Source organism: Nanorana parkeri, unplaced genomic scaffold (assembly GCF_000935625.1).
Source record: "Nanorana parkeri isolate BGI_ZX_2015 unplaced genomic scaffold, ASM93562v1 scaffold458, whole genome shotgun sequence".
Lineage (NCBI taxonomy): Eukaryota > Metazoa > Chordata > Amphibia > Anura > Dicroglossidae > Nanorana > Nanorana parkeri.
The window spans coordinates 339,395-355,342 of NW_017306726.1; the positions used below are offsets into that span (position 1 = coordinate 339,395).

The 15,948-nt window shown below is 41.8% G+C and overlaps 1 protein-coding gene across 2 annotated transcripts in view; it reads left to right on the forward strand.

Annotated features, from left to right (window-relative positions):
• ELFN1 (extracellular leucine rich repeat and fibronectin type III domain containing 1) overlaps positions 1-15,942 on the forward strand; it is a 102,776-nt gene extending 86,834 nt beyond the window's left edge. Inside the window, exon 2 of one of the 2 annotated variants that reach the window (XM_018560489.1) lies at positions 12,966-15,942. In XM_018560489.1, coding sequence (XP_018415991.1) covers positions 13,351-15,780 — 2,430 coding nt within the window. In that variant the 5' untranslated portion in view covers positions 12,966-13,350 and the 3' untranslated portion in view covers positions 15,781-15,942. The remainder of the gene's footprint in view (positions 1-12,965) is intronic. The other variant, XM_018560490.1, reaches the window with a different exon arrangement.
• The last annotated feature ends 6 nt before the right edge of the window (positions 15,943-15,948 follow it).

Below are 15,948 nucleotides of genomic sequence, written 5' to 3' on the forward strand. Positions count from 1 at the left end.
ATTGTAGCAATATGCTGGCTGCTGTGTATTTGTAGCTACTTTTAACTGTACAGACCAGCAGACATGAAAAAGGAGAGATAGTTTATGTTTCTTGAACTGCAGTGAGTCAAATAACTTCTCTTAAAATCCCTTGCACCACAGCTCTCCTGCTGAATTCAGCCATACATGCCCAGAGGTGAACAGAAGAGGGAGACAAAGTAAGTAAAAACACAAACATTAAAGCTCAACTCCAGTTAAAATGTTTCATAGGGCAACTGTTATTGCTGTTTTCTTTAATTGGTTGCTTCAAGCACCCTGAATGCTGCCCATTAGGTCTTAAATGTACCTTCAGCCCTGATCCAGTGATCTTCACTCAACAGGTCCATAAGAAACTGCACAGCTTTTCAACAGGTCCATAAGAAACCGCACAGTTTTTCCTCCCAAAATGGCCACTTTGTACTGTGCATGAACCACAGCCCTATGCATAGGAATTAATGGGGTTTCAGAGCACATCCACAGTACAAAGCAGCAACGTCCAAAGGAAAGGCTGTGTGGCTCTGAGTGGGGTTCCACAGTGAAGGTTGTTGGACCGGGCTGAAGGTAAGTAGAAGACCTAGAGGGCAGCACTTAATGGGGGGGAGCAGGGTGGAATCAATTAATTAAAGTAAAACAGTACAGTTGTCCTTAACATGGAAGTAAGGTCGCTTTTGTAGAAGTGCTAACAGTGCTACTTTTATGATAGAAGAGGTTCTCTCTATCATCTTTTACAAGTTTCTCCCTGCCCGTCAGCACTTCTTTTTCTAAGAGAATAAAATTCTGTGGCGGGACACAGAACCTCCCAAGGGCAGGTGCGAAGTTATGTCAAATTGGCCCAGCGAATCAAGTGGCAGAAGACTTTAAATCCGGAAGAAGACCAGGAGAAGATGGAAGTGCTGGCCACCAAGGAGAGCACTGACATCACAAAGCTGGAGGACATCCCTGTAGTAAGTAAGTATTTCATAATCTGCTAATGTGCATAATGTGCTAATATACTGTGCATAGGAGCACAGTATGGCTAAAGGCTACCGGAGGGCTTATTATTTTTGGTTGGCCGTTTACTTCCACTTTAAGCAGGCACAGCGACTGTTTTATTTTCTTGTGTAAAAATGTTTAAGTCATATGAATAAAAGCTGATCTTAGTAAGCACTCCTGCCACGATATATTGGTTAGGCCAAACCCCTAACTGTCATTTTTGCTGGGCAGCTTGGCCTGTTACAGAAAGAGGAAAAAAATAAGGATCTACTGGCAAGATTAACAAGAAACAAAACTTTGTTACAGGAAAAACAGGCTGTGACAGGCTGCATTATATATATTTTTTTCTTTTGGCCATAGTTACATTTTAGAAGAAGTTTTTGAGCTCTTGCCTGCAAATGCGTCAGTGGCTAAAACAAATTATTATATATCTAGCCAGATTTAAATGGGCAGAGGCAGCATGCCTCCTGAGTGAAGTTTTGAAGTGCTTGGAAGTTTTTATGCCAACTGTCACAATCTGACAGTGAAGTGATTTTGGAATTTATACAAAAAGGCTAATGGAGAAAATGAGACCCAAGATGATGACGTTTTCCTCTAATTTTGTTTTTGAGGCTGAATTTCTTTGCAGCGGTGTGGCTTGCAAAAGTCTGATATTACTGAAATTTTCTTTTATGCATTCAGATTGTAAAATATAAAAATGTCATAGAAACTATTTTCATATAATATCAATATAGGATAGACGTATGAAATGTTAATTTAAATAGTATTTCCATACAGCAACCAAGCACAAATTTAATATATTTTGCATATATTGCCGAACCTTCATAAAAATCCATTACAATCACCAGGCAGGTCTAGAATAAAGTCTGTAATGTCAAAATATTTTGATCTTTTCCTTGTGAAAATAAGCTCTCATACATTGCTGAGAGGTTCTCCCGGTATCATTAATATGATTTAATCAAAGTAAAATTTTCAAGTAGTTATCACCTTCTTATATTTGATTGGCCATCAACATTATTATAATTTAATAAGGACCTTGTCAGTATGATTATCGCAGAAGAATTTGATGTTATATTGCATAGCTTCTATAGCCATAGGTGTTCTCAGGAAGGCTAAAATATAAAACAGCCCTACAGAGGCCCCTTGCTGGATTGAAGGGGGTTTCCAATTTTCTTCAGGGGCTGTTGCCTGACTATATTTTTGCACAAAAAATGAACTTTAAAAACACATCTGCATCCTGGTCCTGTCATATCTAACTTCCTCTTGCCCTGTACATACTGGCCCAGTCATTCCGACTTTTCTCTTGTCCTGTACATACTGGCCCTGTTATACCTACCTTACTCTTGTCCTGTACATACTGGCCCTGTTATACCTACTTTTCTCCTATCCTGTACATACTGGCCCTGTCATACCTACTTTACTCCTGTCCTGTAAGTATTGGCCCTGTCATACCTACTTTTATCCTGCCCTGTACGTACTGATCCTGTCATACCTACTTTTGCCTTGTCCTGTACATACTGGCCCTACCATACCTACTTTTCTCCTGTCCTGTACATACTGGCCCTGTCATACCTTTTTTTTTGTCCTGTACGTACTGGTCCTGTCATACCTACTTTTCTCGTGTCCTGTACATACTGGTTACTGTCATAGCTACCTTTCTTCTGTCCTTTACACCCTGGCACACCTACCTCTTTCCTGTCCTGCACATGCTGGTCCCTATCATACCTACCTTGCTCCAGAGAGTTCTGAACATACTGGCCCCTGCCATATCTACCTCTCTCCTGTTCTTTACATTTTGGTCCCTGACACATCTACCTCTCTTCTGTCCTGCACATACTGTTCCCTGTAATATATACCATTCTCATGTCCTTTACATATTGGTTCTGTCATACCCACTACTCTCTTGTCCTTTGCATGTTGGTTCTGTCATAGCCACCACTCTCCTTTCCTGTCCTCTACATACTGGCTCATGGCATATCCACCACTCTACCCTCCTTCACACACTGGTCTGTGTCTTGTCAGCACACAACAGGTCTTAAGGGCTAAGGGCATTTCTGGCAGATCAACAGGTATGTTTCGGTACATGCAGGGTCCATAAAGGGTAAAAAAGATGGAAATGCTGATATTGATGTTAGTCAAATGTAGCCATCTGAAGACAGAGGGGGGTTTTTCGCTATGGAGCCAAAGGATCCAGCCGTAGCTTCGACCGCCTCAGTCAAACCAAAAGGCTCTTGTTCATTATATCACAATCTTATTCAGAATAGCCCGTACAGCAGCCGAAGGCAGCCGAGCGGCTCAGCTGAGCCGAAGGCATTTGCTTTGGCTCGAATGAGCCGAAGTAACAGCCGAAGCGTGGAGAAAGGTTGGCCGAAGCCGACCGATCTCCACACAAATGACAGCTGGGCAGAGCCAGCCGTGATCTCACAGCTTGCTCTGCCCAGTTGTAATGACAGATCAGTGTCCCCAAATGACCTGGGGACACTGATCTGTCATGAAACAATAACAACTGGGCGGAGCTGGCCGTGACGTCATGGCCGGCTCCACCTAGTTGTTATTCGCTGGCCAGGACCTGCCAAAAAACTCTGGTAGGTGCCGGCCAATAAGAAACAGTTGGGCGGAGCTAGCTGTCACTGCTAGCTCCGCCCAATTGGCGGTTTTTTTGCTGGCCTTTTTTAAAATTATTTTAAATTTTCTTTGTTTTTTCTTTTCTTTATACCGTTTTATTTATTTTTTTTATTTTCCTATTTTTTTAAATTTTAAAATTCATTTTTAAACTTTTTTTTTGTCATTCATTTCACCTATTTCCTATTCTACTCGGAGGTACTGAGCAGAATAGCCTAGCCGAATGCCGCTCGGCGGCATTCGGCTATTTACTCACTGCCGTTCGCCCCCTATGAGAATAGGGGTGAACAGCAGCAAGTTAACTGCCAGAGCTTGTTGGATTGGCTGAGTCGAAGTCCCTCTGCACTTCGGCTCAGCTGAACATGCAGAGCATGTTAGGCTGACCGAAGGCAGCTGATGTACGCCTGATTTCAGCCGATGACGGTTGAAATCAGCCGTACTGAGCCAGAGTGAATAGGCGAACGTCGTTCGGCTCACTTCACTTCGGCTGGTTTATTCACTCTGCTACCTTCGGCAGCTTTGTGAATGACCTCCAGAGATGTTTAAAACAGAACTTTTAATTTTGAGATTTGTGATGGTTGTGAATGGAATTTCACAATGTTCCAGCTGGGAATATGAAATATTGAGAGGTATGCAGGTGAGGATTTTTGTAGCAATGCAACAAATTGAAGAGTTACTTGTGATTGTCAAACCAGGTATTAGTTAATATGCACTCCAACTTTTGTAGTCTGTAACTGCTACAGTCACATATGTCTTCCAGAATCCATGAAAAGGTCTACCCTTCAAATAAATACATGTACAAATATACGGTATGTACAATATATATTGACTTATCCAGACAGGATAGTAAGTACCCAGTGCAATGATCTCTACCCACCAGAATTCACTTTACTGAGGCTAGGGCAGTACAAAACCTTGGTGTGGATCCCTGCTCCTTTCTAATTGTGCCATTCATTTAATAAACTTGAAAGTATTTAAATCCAGAACAATATTGAATGGGAATTACTGGATCTTCTTTTGTAATTGAGATGTATAGGAGTCTTTATAGGGTATAACTGTTGGACAACATAGGTTGCTTTAAACCAAAGTTGAAGGGCTGTTTGAGGTTTAAAGCCATATACATCCTCCACATATCAGATGGCCAGAGGGATACACATGTTTTTATGATGACATTGATTACATGGGTACATTCATGTGATCCCCATACAGCTTCACCTCTGCCATCGATTGACAATATCATGGATTTGGCCATGCCAATATAATTCTAGTCTTGTGCTCATTAGTCTGATCTTTCTATTTATGTCAGTCTTAAATGGTTGACTATGTGAATGTAAGGCAAGCGCCATGTGCACAGTATTATGTAAATGGGAGCGCATACTCTTCACTCAGGAGGACAAGAGAGATAACCACAATACATGTACACTGGAACTGTTTTAATAGCATACAATGTAAATCTAATTATAAAAGAATAGGTGCTGGGGGAACATCCGCCTCACAGAGGTGATAGCACTCAAAGAGGCAGCAATATGCCAGAAGAAACAAGAACACTTCAGAATCCAAGTATCTCGGTCTTCATCATGTTCTGTGTACCTTATAACAAAATACTTGAGTTTTCTAAGTGCTGAGGCTGACACTTTGAGAATGACTGTAGACAGAGCAAATATACTATGGGATAAACAGAGTTTGTGTTTAACTTCTATTGGACCTGCCACCAATTTAAGTGAAACTATGGCCAAAAACAAAAAAATTACATACTGTATATGATACACTCTGTCAATAGCATTAACACAGCAGATTTTGTTTTTCTGGGTCTCTTGGTAGCATTGTTTTTTTTACCTGTTCATCCTACAAGTATATTGATTATTTCCACTTCCTTTACCAGGGTGATAATGCTGTTCGCTCTGCAGTGAAATTGGGGACCAAAGGGGATATATATGGCCTGTTGAGTGGCTAATGGTTTTATGGCATTTATCTGATGCTCCTGGATCCCTATATATCTAAATAAATCTAATATTCACAGTACTTTTATCTGTTGAATGCCTTTGTGAAAGCACAGGGCAGTGGGCTCCATGATTCTAGGACCATCCTCTCAGTGAGGCAAATTTAGCATCACCCTTCTATGCTTATTATATGGAAATTAAACCCTACCTCTATGAGCACACCCACATACCCACATGAGCTGACCAAGCTCTACCCAGTCCTGCCTTTACTTGGCCTATGTCTATATTGACTATGCACACACCTTGAAGGGCTACAAATCAGAACCGTAAGGAAGTAATCCACAGAGTTAGACAAAATATTGTTTTCTATTTTGTAATATTTTTTTAAAGTCTCTTAGGAATTGTGGACAGTTGATCTGAGCTGAGTTAAAGCTTTATCATTATGCTCTATCAATTACAGTTCTCAAACTTATGTTGCCTGTTGTCATTTAAAGTGATTGTGTAATTGGGTGAAAAAACTGCTGCAGCTATTAAGTGCAAGCACCTAGAGATCCCTCCAAACCCTGCCATTACTTCTGCATCACAACTATTCTAACTGGCAAAGCTTAAGCACTTCCTGATAGTGACAGACCGCCCTTCCTGCCTCCTGAACATCCCTTTTGGTCACTGAGGATGCCCATAATAGTGATGGTCCTATGGAAATAACTAGGGCCAGAAGAGATCGGCAAACGCTGAGATTACCTGCAAATATCAGAATGCCCCTGGATTTGGTTGGGTCTTACAGGTTGTTACAGGTATCTTCTTACAGCTGTTTTTTATGGCACAATCAGGGGTCTTGAATATTATGGAGTAAAAATAGGTTCTTTTTAGAAAATGTCTACACTGCATAAAATAAAACTATCAGCAGTAAACATAGGAACTAATCAGAGCCTTGCATTTTCTTAAAAGCAATAGAGAAATGACTACTGGAATTGCATAGCTTGCTATGGGCAATGCATCCATTGCTAGTCTTTCTGCTTCTTTTTATAAATGAAATCAATATCTCCAACCCAACTAGTGTGTGTACATGATTACATCCTTTTTCCATCTAGATAGTTCATGTATATGTTGGATATCATCCACTCTCCTGGTGCCTGACAGTTGATGAATGTACACTGAGCCATTTCAGGTATATTTAATCATTAATAAAGGTTTTCTGTGGCATCTTAGAGCTGTCTGCTTGAATTATTGCAGGCAAATGGATAGCCTGTGCTTGCCTTAACTTCTGGTGCCTTTTAACGCTAAAAAACTATACAAATCCCCTCTCTTTGTGCATGCCTGATTAAACATTTATAATTTGTAATTCATCATTTTAATTTCTCTGTTACTCTGCTTGGGTGAGTCTTCCATTTTGTTTCTAATAGCAAACCAGCAATTAGGTCAGAGAGTGGAGCTGCTTTTAACAATTTGCCTTCTGCACAAGATTTGCAGTAGTAAATCGTCTGCCCAAAATAACTATGGACACGGCTTTGAAATAGAGAAACTACAGCAAGATAATTCATGAATTATGGGCAATATTAAAGAAAATCTGTCACTTTTCACATTGAGGCCACAATTATGAGTTCTCTTGCCAGGCCAGCCCCAACCCCCGCCCACCCCAGAAAACCCTAATGCTTACCTTCTCTGCACTCCCTTGTTGCCCTGTTTCCCATGCTATAGCTTTATGTAGGTCTGCATCAGAGCTAACACAGGGTTTCACTCCCCCATATGATAGTGTTCAAGCCTGGTGACTGGCCACTCACACCCGAGCTTTGGTTCTAAAGCTTTGACAGACGAAGAAATTGGCAGGGAGCATGTAAAAGGGCCTGCACAATAACTTTGTAGACCACAGTGCAAGGATGACTACCTTTATTTAATCCAGTTCTACTTTGCATAGTTCCCAGGGCTCCCCAAGTCGTGCTTCAGACTTCCAGGGTATTTTTTCAAACTTTATCTGAAGTCTCAACCCCCAACCAGTACTTCAAAACTCTCCGGTGAACACAGAGAACTGCTCCAGGAATGCACCTCAAGTACCACAACAGTCCAGCCAATTCCAATTCCCATGCACAGTAGTCATTCGCTTTCCCCTCAGATCTTGGTTCTTTTCTGTTTCAATCTTAGTCCCATAATTATTTCTGATAAAAATCAGGATGTTCAGACATAAGCAATTAAGGTAGAAAAATAAACTTTACTGATAATGGAATCTCAAGAAATAAAGTCAACAGCATCCAGTTAGAATGTATCACCCACCACAATTCTTAGCATGGATTGTCCCAGGTACACACATTGTTTATATGGCAGCTTGGTAGGGTTTCCCCTTTAAGCAAATGCTCCATCTCCAAACAGTGTAGAGAATAAATTCCTGGGGAACACAGAAAATTGTCATCTTACCCAAGGCAGGGATGAGGAATTTCCACAGCTTTCTCCTTTCAACCAAAACCCCCTGTGACAGGACATTGCGGTGTCACTATGGTGATTGATGTGTTTGGCGCCCAGGACTCTCGGCCAGAGGGGCTGAGAGGGTCCAGAAAACATATAGTGTTACAGGGAAGGAGCTTGGTTTCCAGTTCTTTCCAGGTTTTCTAGAGTATAACTGGGATCTGGGTCTTCAGAGATTGCTAAGAGTCTTGGATGGGATGAAATCTCCAGTCCTGGGGCCAGGTGCAGCCCAAATGCCAGGCCAGACTGTCCAGGTGGCTGATAACAGCCCTATTAAGAGAGTGTACAGGGAGGAAGAGGCAGTCAGTGGTGCAGGAGACTGTGTGTATGTGTTGCACGAGACACTCAGCTGGAGTCTGGCTGGAGAGGCCGAAAGGGCCCGTGGCACACACGGTGTGTGGGCAAGGCCAGGAGGGTCTGTGGCACACGAGGTGTGTTTGGAAAGGCCAGGAGGACCGTCATCACACAGGGAGGTGTGAAGCAGCTGGGTGTCTGGCCATGAGCAGGCTGAGGCTCTAACCCTGAAGTGGGAGATGATACTGGTGCTGTGCCAAATCTTGGATGTTGCTGGAAGATACACAATTTATGTTTGTTTGCTGAAAAGAAGCTATTTAAGTTGTACTGTTTGGAGGAAAATAAAGTTTTATTCGCTGATATGGCTGGCTAAGGATCCTTCAATACCCTAAACGTTACACCCCCAAAAACAGCTTCTTTCTTCAATCAATCTAAAAGGAAAGCTGCCATAAAGGGCACTTATACATGCAGCAAAGATGAATGTCACTTTGGCCTGAATGGGTGCCATATACTTCTCTAAAAGTGGATATCAAGTTCACTGTGCAGGGATGGGTTCATGCCATAATGTGCACAGCATACTATTGGTGATAGGAGAATAACAGCTAACCTGTTGCTATGCACTGAATGAGCAAAGCACAGGTTTGCTTTACGTGAGCCTGGGGAGGCTTCATGAGTTTCTACTGGCAAAAGAAAATGCTCTGAGACACACCAACCCTTCTAGTATATGTCAACATTGCCAGATGGGCAGTCCATTCCTGGCAGTGTCCTCCACAGCAGCAGACTACAATTTGATATACTATATTATGTTCATTCCTTTGTGATCGATTTACAGTCATCTACAGCCTGCTGTAATTCAGCTTCCTCTGCCATTCATCTTTAATACAGAGAGTTAAATCCTTTTCTTGCTGCCTGTAAAAGCAATAATTGTCGCTAGCTGGCTAACTTCCCATATGGCACGTAACAGATCTCCTCTGAGTATCTGTTCCTCTGCAAAACAGAAGTATGAAAGAAATATCCTTTGGTCTGAAACAAGGTCTCCACTCCCCAGACATGTCACAGCAATCCAGTAAACTGTGAGATTAGCCTTCTTATGTTTCTCCTTTCTTAATGCTGCCATTCCATTCACACTTTGGAAAGCAAATAACCGTCAAATTGCTTGCTCTAATGAGCTGAAATTAAACTCTACTCCTGATAAAATGTGTTTATTACACTAGTCTGTGTGGCAAGAGAAAGTCATTTTGGGTGAGGGAGAGACTTGTATATACAGCACGAAGACAGAAATGAACTGCTGGAGGTTTGTAATGTTGGGGATTAAACACATTTAAGTCAACATCGGAGGTCAAACTCAAGGTCATTCTACTAGGTGTTCATTAACCGCATGCTGTAAAATGTAATTTTCTTTCGTTACCAGGTGCTAGACTTCTCTCCAGACTCTGTAAAGGCTACTGTAGGTAAAATATCAGAATCTGGGATAGACAAAGATTATCCTGGTACACTTCCAAATTTATGAAAAGGCCAAAGGCTAAAGCAACATAATTTCGAGGCAGGGCCAACCTACTCTTATTCCATTATCTTACCATATTTTATTCCTATGTAAGCATACAAGAAAATAAAATTCAACCGAAGCCAACATTTGTTTTAGTTTCAGATGTAGGGGTATTACAACACCTGTTTTTATTGCTGTCTGTGTCCCTATTAGGAATATTCACCCTCTTTATTTGTCCTTCCGACCTTTATTACCAACAGTAAAAGTGAAAGAAAATCCAAGATTTTTGGGTGTGCATTCAGAACACAATTAGATGGGAAATCTTCCAATGGAGACACTAGTTTTGTTGACCCTGTTGATCACCAGGGATTTCCATCACTTTGTGGCTATCAGACAGGAAGTGCAGAGAAATTTCTCCAATGGGACAAATGGCAAAAAAAACCACAAAAAAACTGGCAGGGATTATAACCCTCCCTTGCGAATATCTAAAGTTAAAAAAACAGTAGCTCTTAATGCAATAATATGTATTCAGACAGGGGCATTTGCAACACTACCCTATGGGTGCATCTTGTGGGCACCCATTGGACAGCCCATCAAGAGGCACCTACAGCACTAAGGAAAGCCTTACAGTTTTTATCATCCTAACTACATTTGTATTGTACAAATTACAATACAAATGTATTGAACTACATTTGTATTGTAACTTAGGATATCAAATGTTAGATTAAAAAAAGTCTAAAAACATTCACAACTTCGCCAGTTTCTAGCTTGCTCTGTGCCACTTACCTGAATGCCCGGTCGGGGCGCATGCATTGTACACTTCACATCATCAGTGTCTCGTCAGCGTTTTTCAGTGTCTCGGCAGGCATTCTAACCAATGCCATTGGAGGCACAGGAACATGGCTTTAAATGCAGGGTTTAGGAACTTCCAACATGTCAGGATGTTGTGCAGGCAGGAGCATGCACATTAGGGTGGCTCCAGGAGACCATACATGGGAACGGAGCAACCCTACTGACAGCAGTGGAGGAGGGAGAATATAAAGAACTGGCAGGCTGCAAATGAAAATTACATAGCAAGAAATAGAGGGACTGACATACGCTGTTATATAAGATTTTTAATATGGATGGTTTAGTACTACTTTACATTTTGAAGTGGTATTTACATGCTTACTCTTCCTCCTGGGTAAGAGGATGGAAGGTAAGTTTGATGGATTGCTCTGTGTTACTACACTTTAAAGCTAAACTGAAGGAAATTATAAAAGGACACAAATTAATACAGTTTAGGAAGCCAGCTCATTTCCAACAAGAAGCATGCGAGGAGGAGAGAGCAGTGTGACAGAGAGATGAGCTCTCTTGGTCTGCTGCTTCTCCTTCCACTGTCAAGTTACAGGCTGGGGGGAAAGGGAAAATAGCTACTAAACTGCAGGAGAGAAAAAAATCAGGTTTTTTTTTCTATGCCAGGCAGGGCAGAATTGGATATAGACAGACATACAAATACCTTGAAAAGTAAAACAGCTACCTTATATGTATTACATATGTTATTCAGCTGTTTGACTGGAGTTTAGCTTTAAACATAATCGTTGCTCTACACCCTCTACTGAAAGCGATCCTGCCAGAAATTAAGCATTAGAGCTCCTATAGCCAACATGCTTTTAAAGTTGCTTGTATCAAATCTGTCATCTCTATCCTTGCTTCACTACTGTGTCATTGCCCTAGAACAGGCCTGCACGCAGTAAAGCTAGAAGCCTACACATTTGTTCCATCTCAGTGACTCATTGCAAGGTACACGTCACTAATATTTGAAAATTAACTGTTGAGAAGTATGCATGAGACAAAAGCTACTTGCTCAGTACTTCAGTTTATCATCCAGGAATTTCCGCTCCTTGCCACCCCCTCCATACAAAAAGCTTCATGGAAAAAATAATTACAGCACAAAGACATTTCTCGCAGCTAGCAATAAGGTACAAACCTGTATGGAAGTTTGAATTTGATTGTTGATACAAGCAGAAAGTAAGTTACACAGTGTGTAGTGCACTCTCAGTTACCCTGTGAGGTATTCTTTGGATCCTACCCACGGTGTACCACAGAGAACTCATATTTATGTCAATCGAATTACCTTTCTGATAGTAACTCAACTGCAATGGTTGCCAGATAGTGATAGTAGCTCAGTAATTACTGTCCTTTGTTACTTGGAATGTAGTAGTATATGAACAGACCGCACTATCCAGAGAATTCCAATACTTCAGACTTTATTGAAATTCACAGCAAATCCAGTATAAGAGTGAATAAAAGTGTATAAAGCAACAAATACCAGCACAGCACACCCTCGACCAGCTACAACCTCTCACATGTTTCACCCGTAGGCTTATTGAAATTCACAGAAAATCCAGTATAACAATGAATAAAAGTGTATAAAGCAACAAATCCCAGCACAGCACGCCCTCAACCAGCTACAACCTCTCACATGTTTCACCCATAGGCTTATTCATAGAGTAGGCCTACGGGTGAAACATGTGAGAGGTTGTAGCTGGTTGGGGGCGTGCTGTGCTGGGATTTGTTGCTTTATACACTTTTATTCACTGTTATACTGGATTTGCTGTGAATTTCAATACAGTCTGAAGTATTGGAATTCTCTGGACAGTGAGGTCTGTTCATGTACTACTACATTCCAAGGTGGAGACACACCTATTAGACCAGGACCTGGGAGTCCTGATGGTGGCTAACGAATTGAAGTGGTGAGATTTCCTTTGGCTCTACCTTTTGTTACTTGGAATTACTCTCTAAAAAAACAAAACCAGGGCAAAGAGTGGGAAAGCATTATATCAGCTATTATAACTATGGACTTGACTGATAGATTAACCATCATTTAAATTTTTTTTAAATATGGCCTCCAGTGAATTGTTACCTAGTGTATAAATGTTGGTAGATTTTAGAATAAAGTTACTGTTGATATATGCACTAAATATAACAAAGAAGCTGAATGTTTTATTGTTAACTATATTTTAAAGCTTCTGTGTAATTATCTTTATTGCAACAATTCAATCTGAATGTTATGTATGAAATGCATCATGAGCTAATATCTGTACTGAGACTTTTCTCTTATTGTTCAATCACAGATGTTTTGAAAGATAAAAAGTAACAATCATAGACACTCATTATTTTTTTTTTTTTTTCAGGAAGACTTTTGGCACACTGTGAAATCTTCAGCTACCTAAAAGAAAACAGTTTGATAATGGAATGCCATTGGCTAAAAAGGAAGGACCTGCAAACTGCATTATAATATTTAGAGATCAACCAGCAAATGTGTCTTTGCCTTTAGTGACTCCAGATTCAGACTTCAATATGCACAAGGAATTTGCTTCCACAACACCTACAGAGTAGACTGTTCAACGCATCCCAAGTCTTCCTCTGGCAAGAACTGGCATTAACACTCAATGTTCAGAACACTTTATATTGTACAGATGAGGAGAAAAGTGAAAAAAGGGAACATCTCTTTCATTTTATAATTTACTGTATTCCACAAAACTAGAAACACCAAGGAGTCTTGGAGAATAGTTGACTATGGCAGTTCACAAAGGAGTAGAAATGCCAGAACTCTGTTTATGGATGTTTGTTCTGTTTGCCCTTTTATATACGGGCCAAGTACAGGCAGACTGCTGGCTGATCGAAGGAGACAAGGGTTTCGTTTGGCTAGCTATTTGCAGTCAAAACCAGCCACCTTATGAGTCGATACCACAGCACATTAATAGCACCATTGTGGACCTTCGGCTCAACGAGAATAAGATAAAAAGTGTCCACTACTCATCACTAAGCCGTTTTGGCAACCTGACTTACCTCAACCTCACCAAGAATGAGGTGTCCTACATTGAAGATGGAGCCTTTGCTGGTCAGTTCAATCTGCAAGTGCTCCAGCTTGGCTACAATAGATTAAGAAATCTCACAGAGGGAATTCTTAGGGGGCTGGGCAAGTTGGAGTATCTCTACCTCCAAGCGAACCTTATCGAAACTGTGACTCCTAATGCCTTCTGGGAGTGCCCAAACATTATGAACATTGACTTATCAATGAATCGGATCCAGAGGCTGGACAGTAGCACCTTTGCAGGACTCAGTAAGTTAACTGTGTGTGAATTGTACAGTAATCCTTTCTATTGCTCATGTGAGCTTCTGGGCTTCCTAAAGTGGCTGGACATATTTACCAATATGACACGCACCTTTGACCGCATGCAGTGCGATTCCCCACCGGACTACAGTGGTTACTTTTTGTTGGGTCAAGGAAGATCCAACTACCGCAATGCTCTTGGCATGCTGTCTGCTCTGTGCAAAGATGGTTCATATACAATGATGCCGCATTTGATGTCTCCAAGGTACCAAGCCACCACTGGCCCTCCTGAAAACCCTTGTGCTGAAGAAGACTGTTTTTCTGGAGATGGGACTACACCCCTCATTAATGTATATACTCCTCCTGCCAATTCCAAAGTCAGCCTCAGTGTTAATTTGAACACAGAAACACATTCTGATGCAGTTCTAGTTGCAGAAATTCCATACCCCTACAGCAAGATGTACATCCTGGTTCAATACAATAATAGCTTCTTTACTGACATTCGGAACCTGAAGTCAGAGAAAGAGTCCATTAGGTTGGATGGGTTGAAACCCAATACAAATTACACTTACTGCGTTGCATCTATTCGCAACTCTCTCAGGTTCAACCACACCTGCATAGCCTTCTATACACGCAGCCATACCAAACAAGAACATGTGCCTACGCCTTCCACCGCCACTCACTACATCATGACTATCCTTGGCTGCCTGTTTGGTATGGTCATCATTTTGGGTATTGTGTATTACTGCCTGCGCAAAAGGCGCCAAAAGGAGGAAAAGCACAAAAAAGCCGGTAGTACTATGAAAAAAACAATCATTGAACTGAAGTATGGTCCCGAAATGGAGACTCCCAGTATCAGTCAGCTGTCTCAAGGTCAGATGATGGGTCCAGAGACAATGTCACGCATCCCTTACTTGCCATCAGTGGGGGAAGTGGAGCAATACAAACTTATTGAAACCAGTGAGACACCTAAGGCAACTAAAGGGAACTACATGGAGGTACGAACTGGTGAACAGTCTGATAGAAGGGATTGCGAATTGTCAATGCCCCAAGACACACAGAGTTCTGTGGCTGAGATATCTACTATTGCAAAAGAAGTGGACAAAGTTAATCAGATCATTAATAACTGTATAGATGCTCTGAAATCAGAAACCACTTCATTCCAAGGGGTGAAGTCTGGAGCTGTGTCGACAGCAGAGCCCCAACTGGTATTAATATCAGAACAGATACCCAGCAAACATGGCTTTCTTTCCCCAGTATATAAGGACAGCTATGGCCACCCATTGCAGAGGCATCATAGCATGGAAGTGCCACAAAAACGCTCTAGCACATCTTCCAGTGGCTCTATCCGTAGCCCCAGATCCTTTCGGTCTGAAGGATCAGCACACAAATCTGAAGCAAAATACATTGAGAAGACTTCCCCAACCGCTGACACCATCCTCACTGTGACTCCAGCTGCTGCCATCTTGAGAGCAGAAGCTGAAAAGATTCGCCAGTACACAGAGCACCGGCACTCTTATCCAGGCTCGCATCAGTCTGAGCCACAGCAACAACAACAGCAGCAACAACAGTCTCTTCCTCAGCATGAAAACATGGGAGTACGTAAAACTTCCATATTGGAACCTTTGACCCGGCCCAGACCCAGGGAACTGGCTTATTCCCAACTTTCACCTCACTACCACAACCTAAGCTACTCCTCCAGTCCAGAATATACATGCAAGCCCTCCCACAGCATCTGGGAGCGTTTCAAACTCCACCGCAAGCGCCACAAAGAGGAAGATTACATGGCAGCTGGCCACGCTCTGCGCAAAAAGGTCCAGTTTGCCAAAGATGAGGATCTTCATGACATCTTAGACTACTGGAAGGGTGTCTCTGCCCAGCACAAGTCCTGAGTCCTCAACTCTCCCCTTTGCCTCCAGCTATCTGTGACTTCATTTTTATTTTTTATTTTAGAAATCCTAACCCTGCCCTAGCCAGAGAGCCCAGCAGAGCATTGTGGGTACAGCCCTCTGCAGGGCTCTAGTGGAAAAGAGGTTAACAGGACCAAAATCAAACAAGCA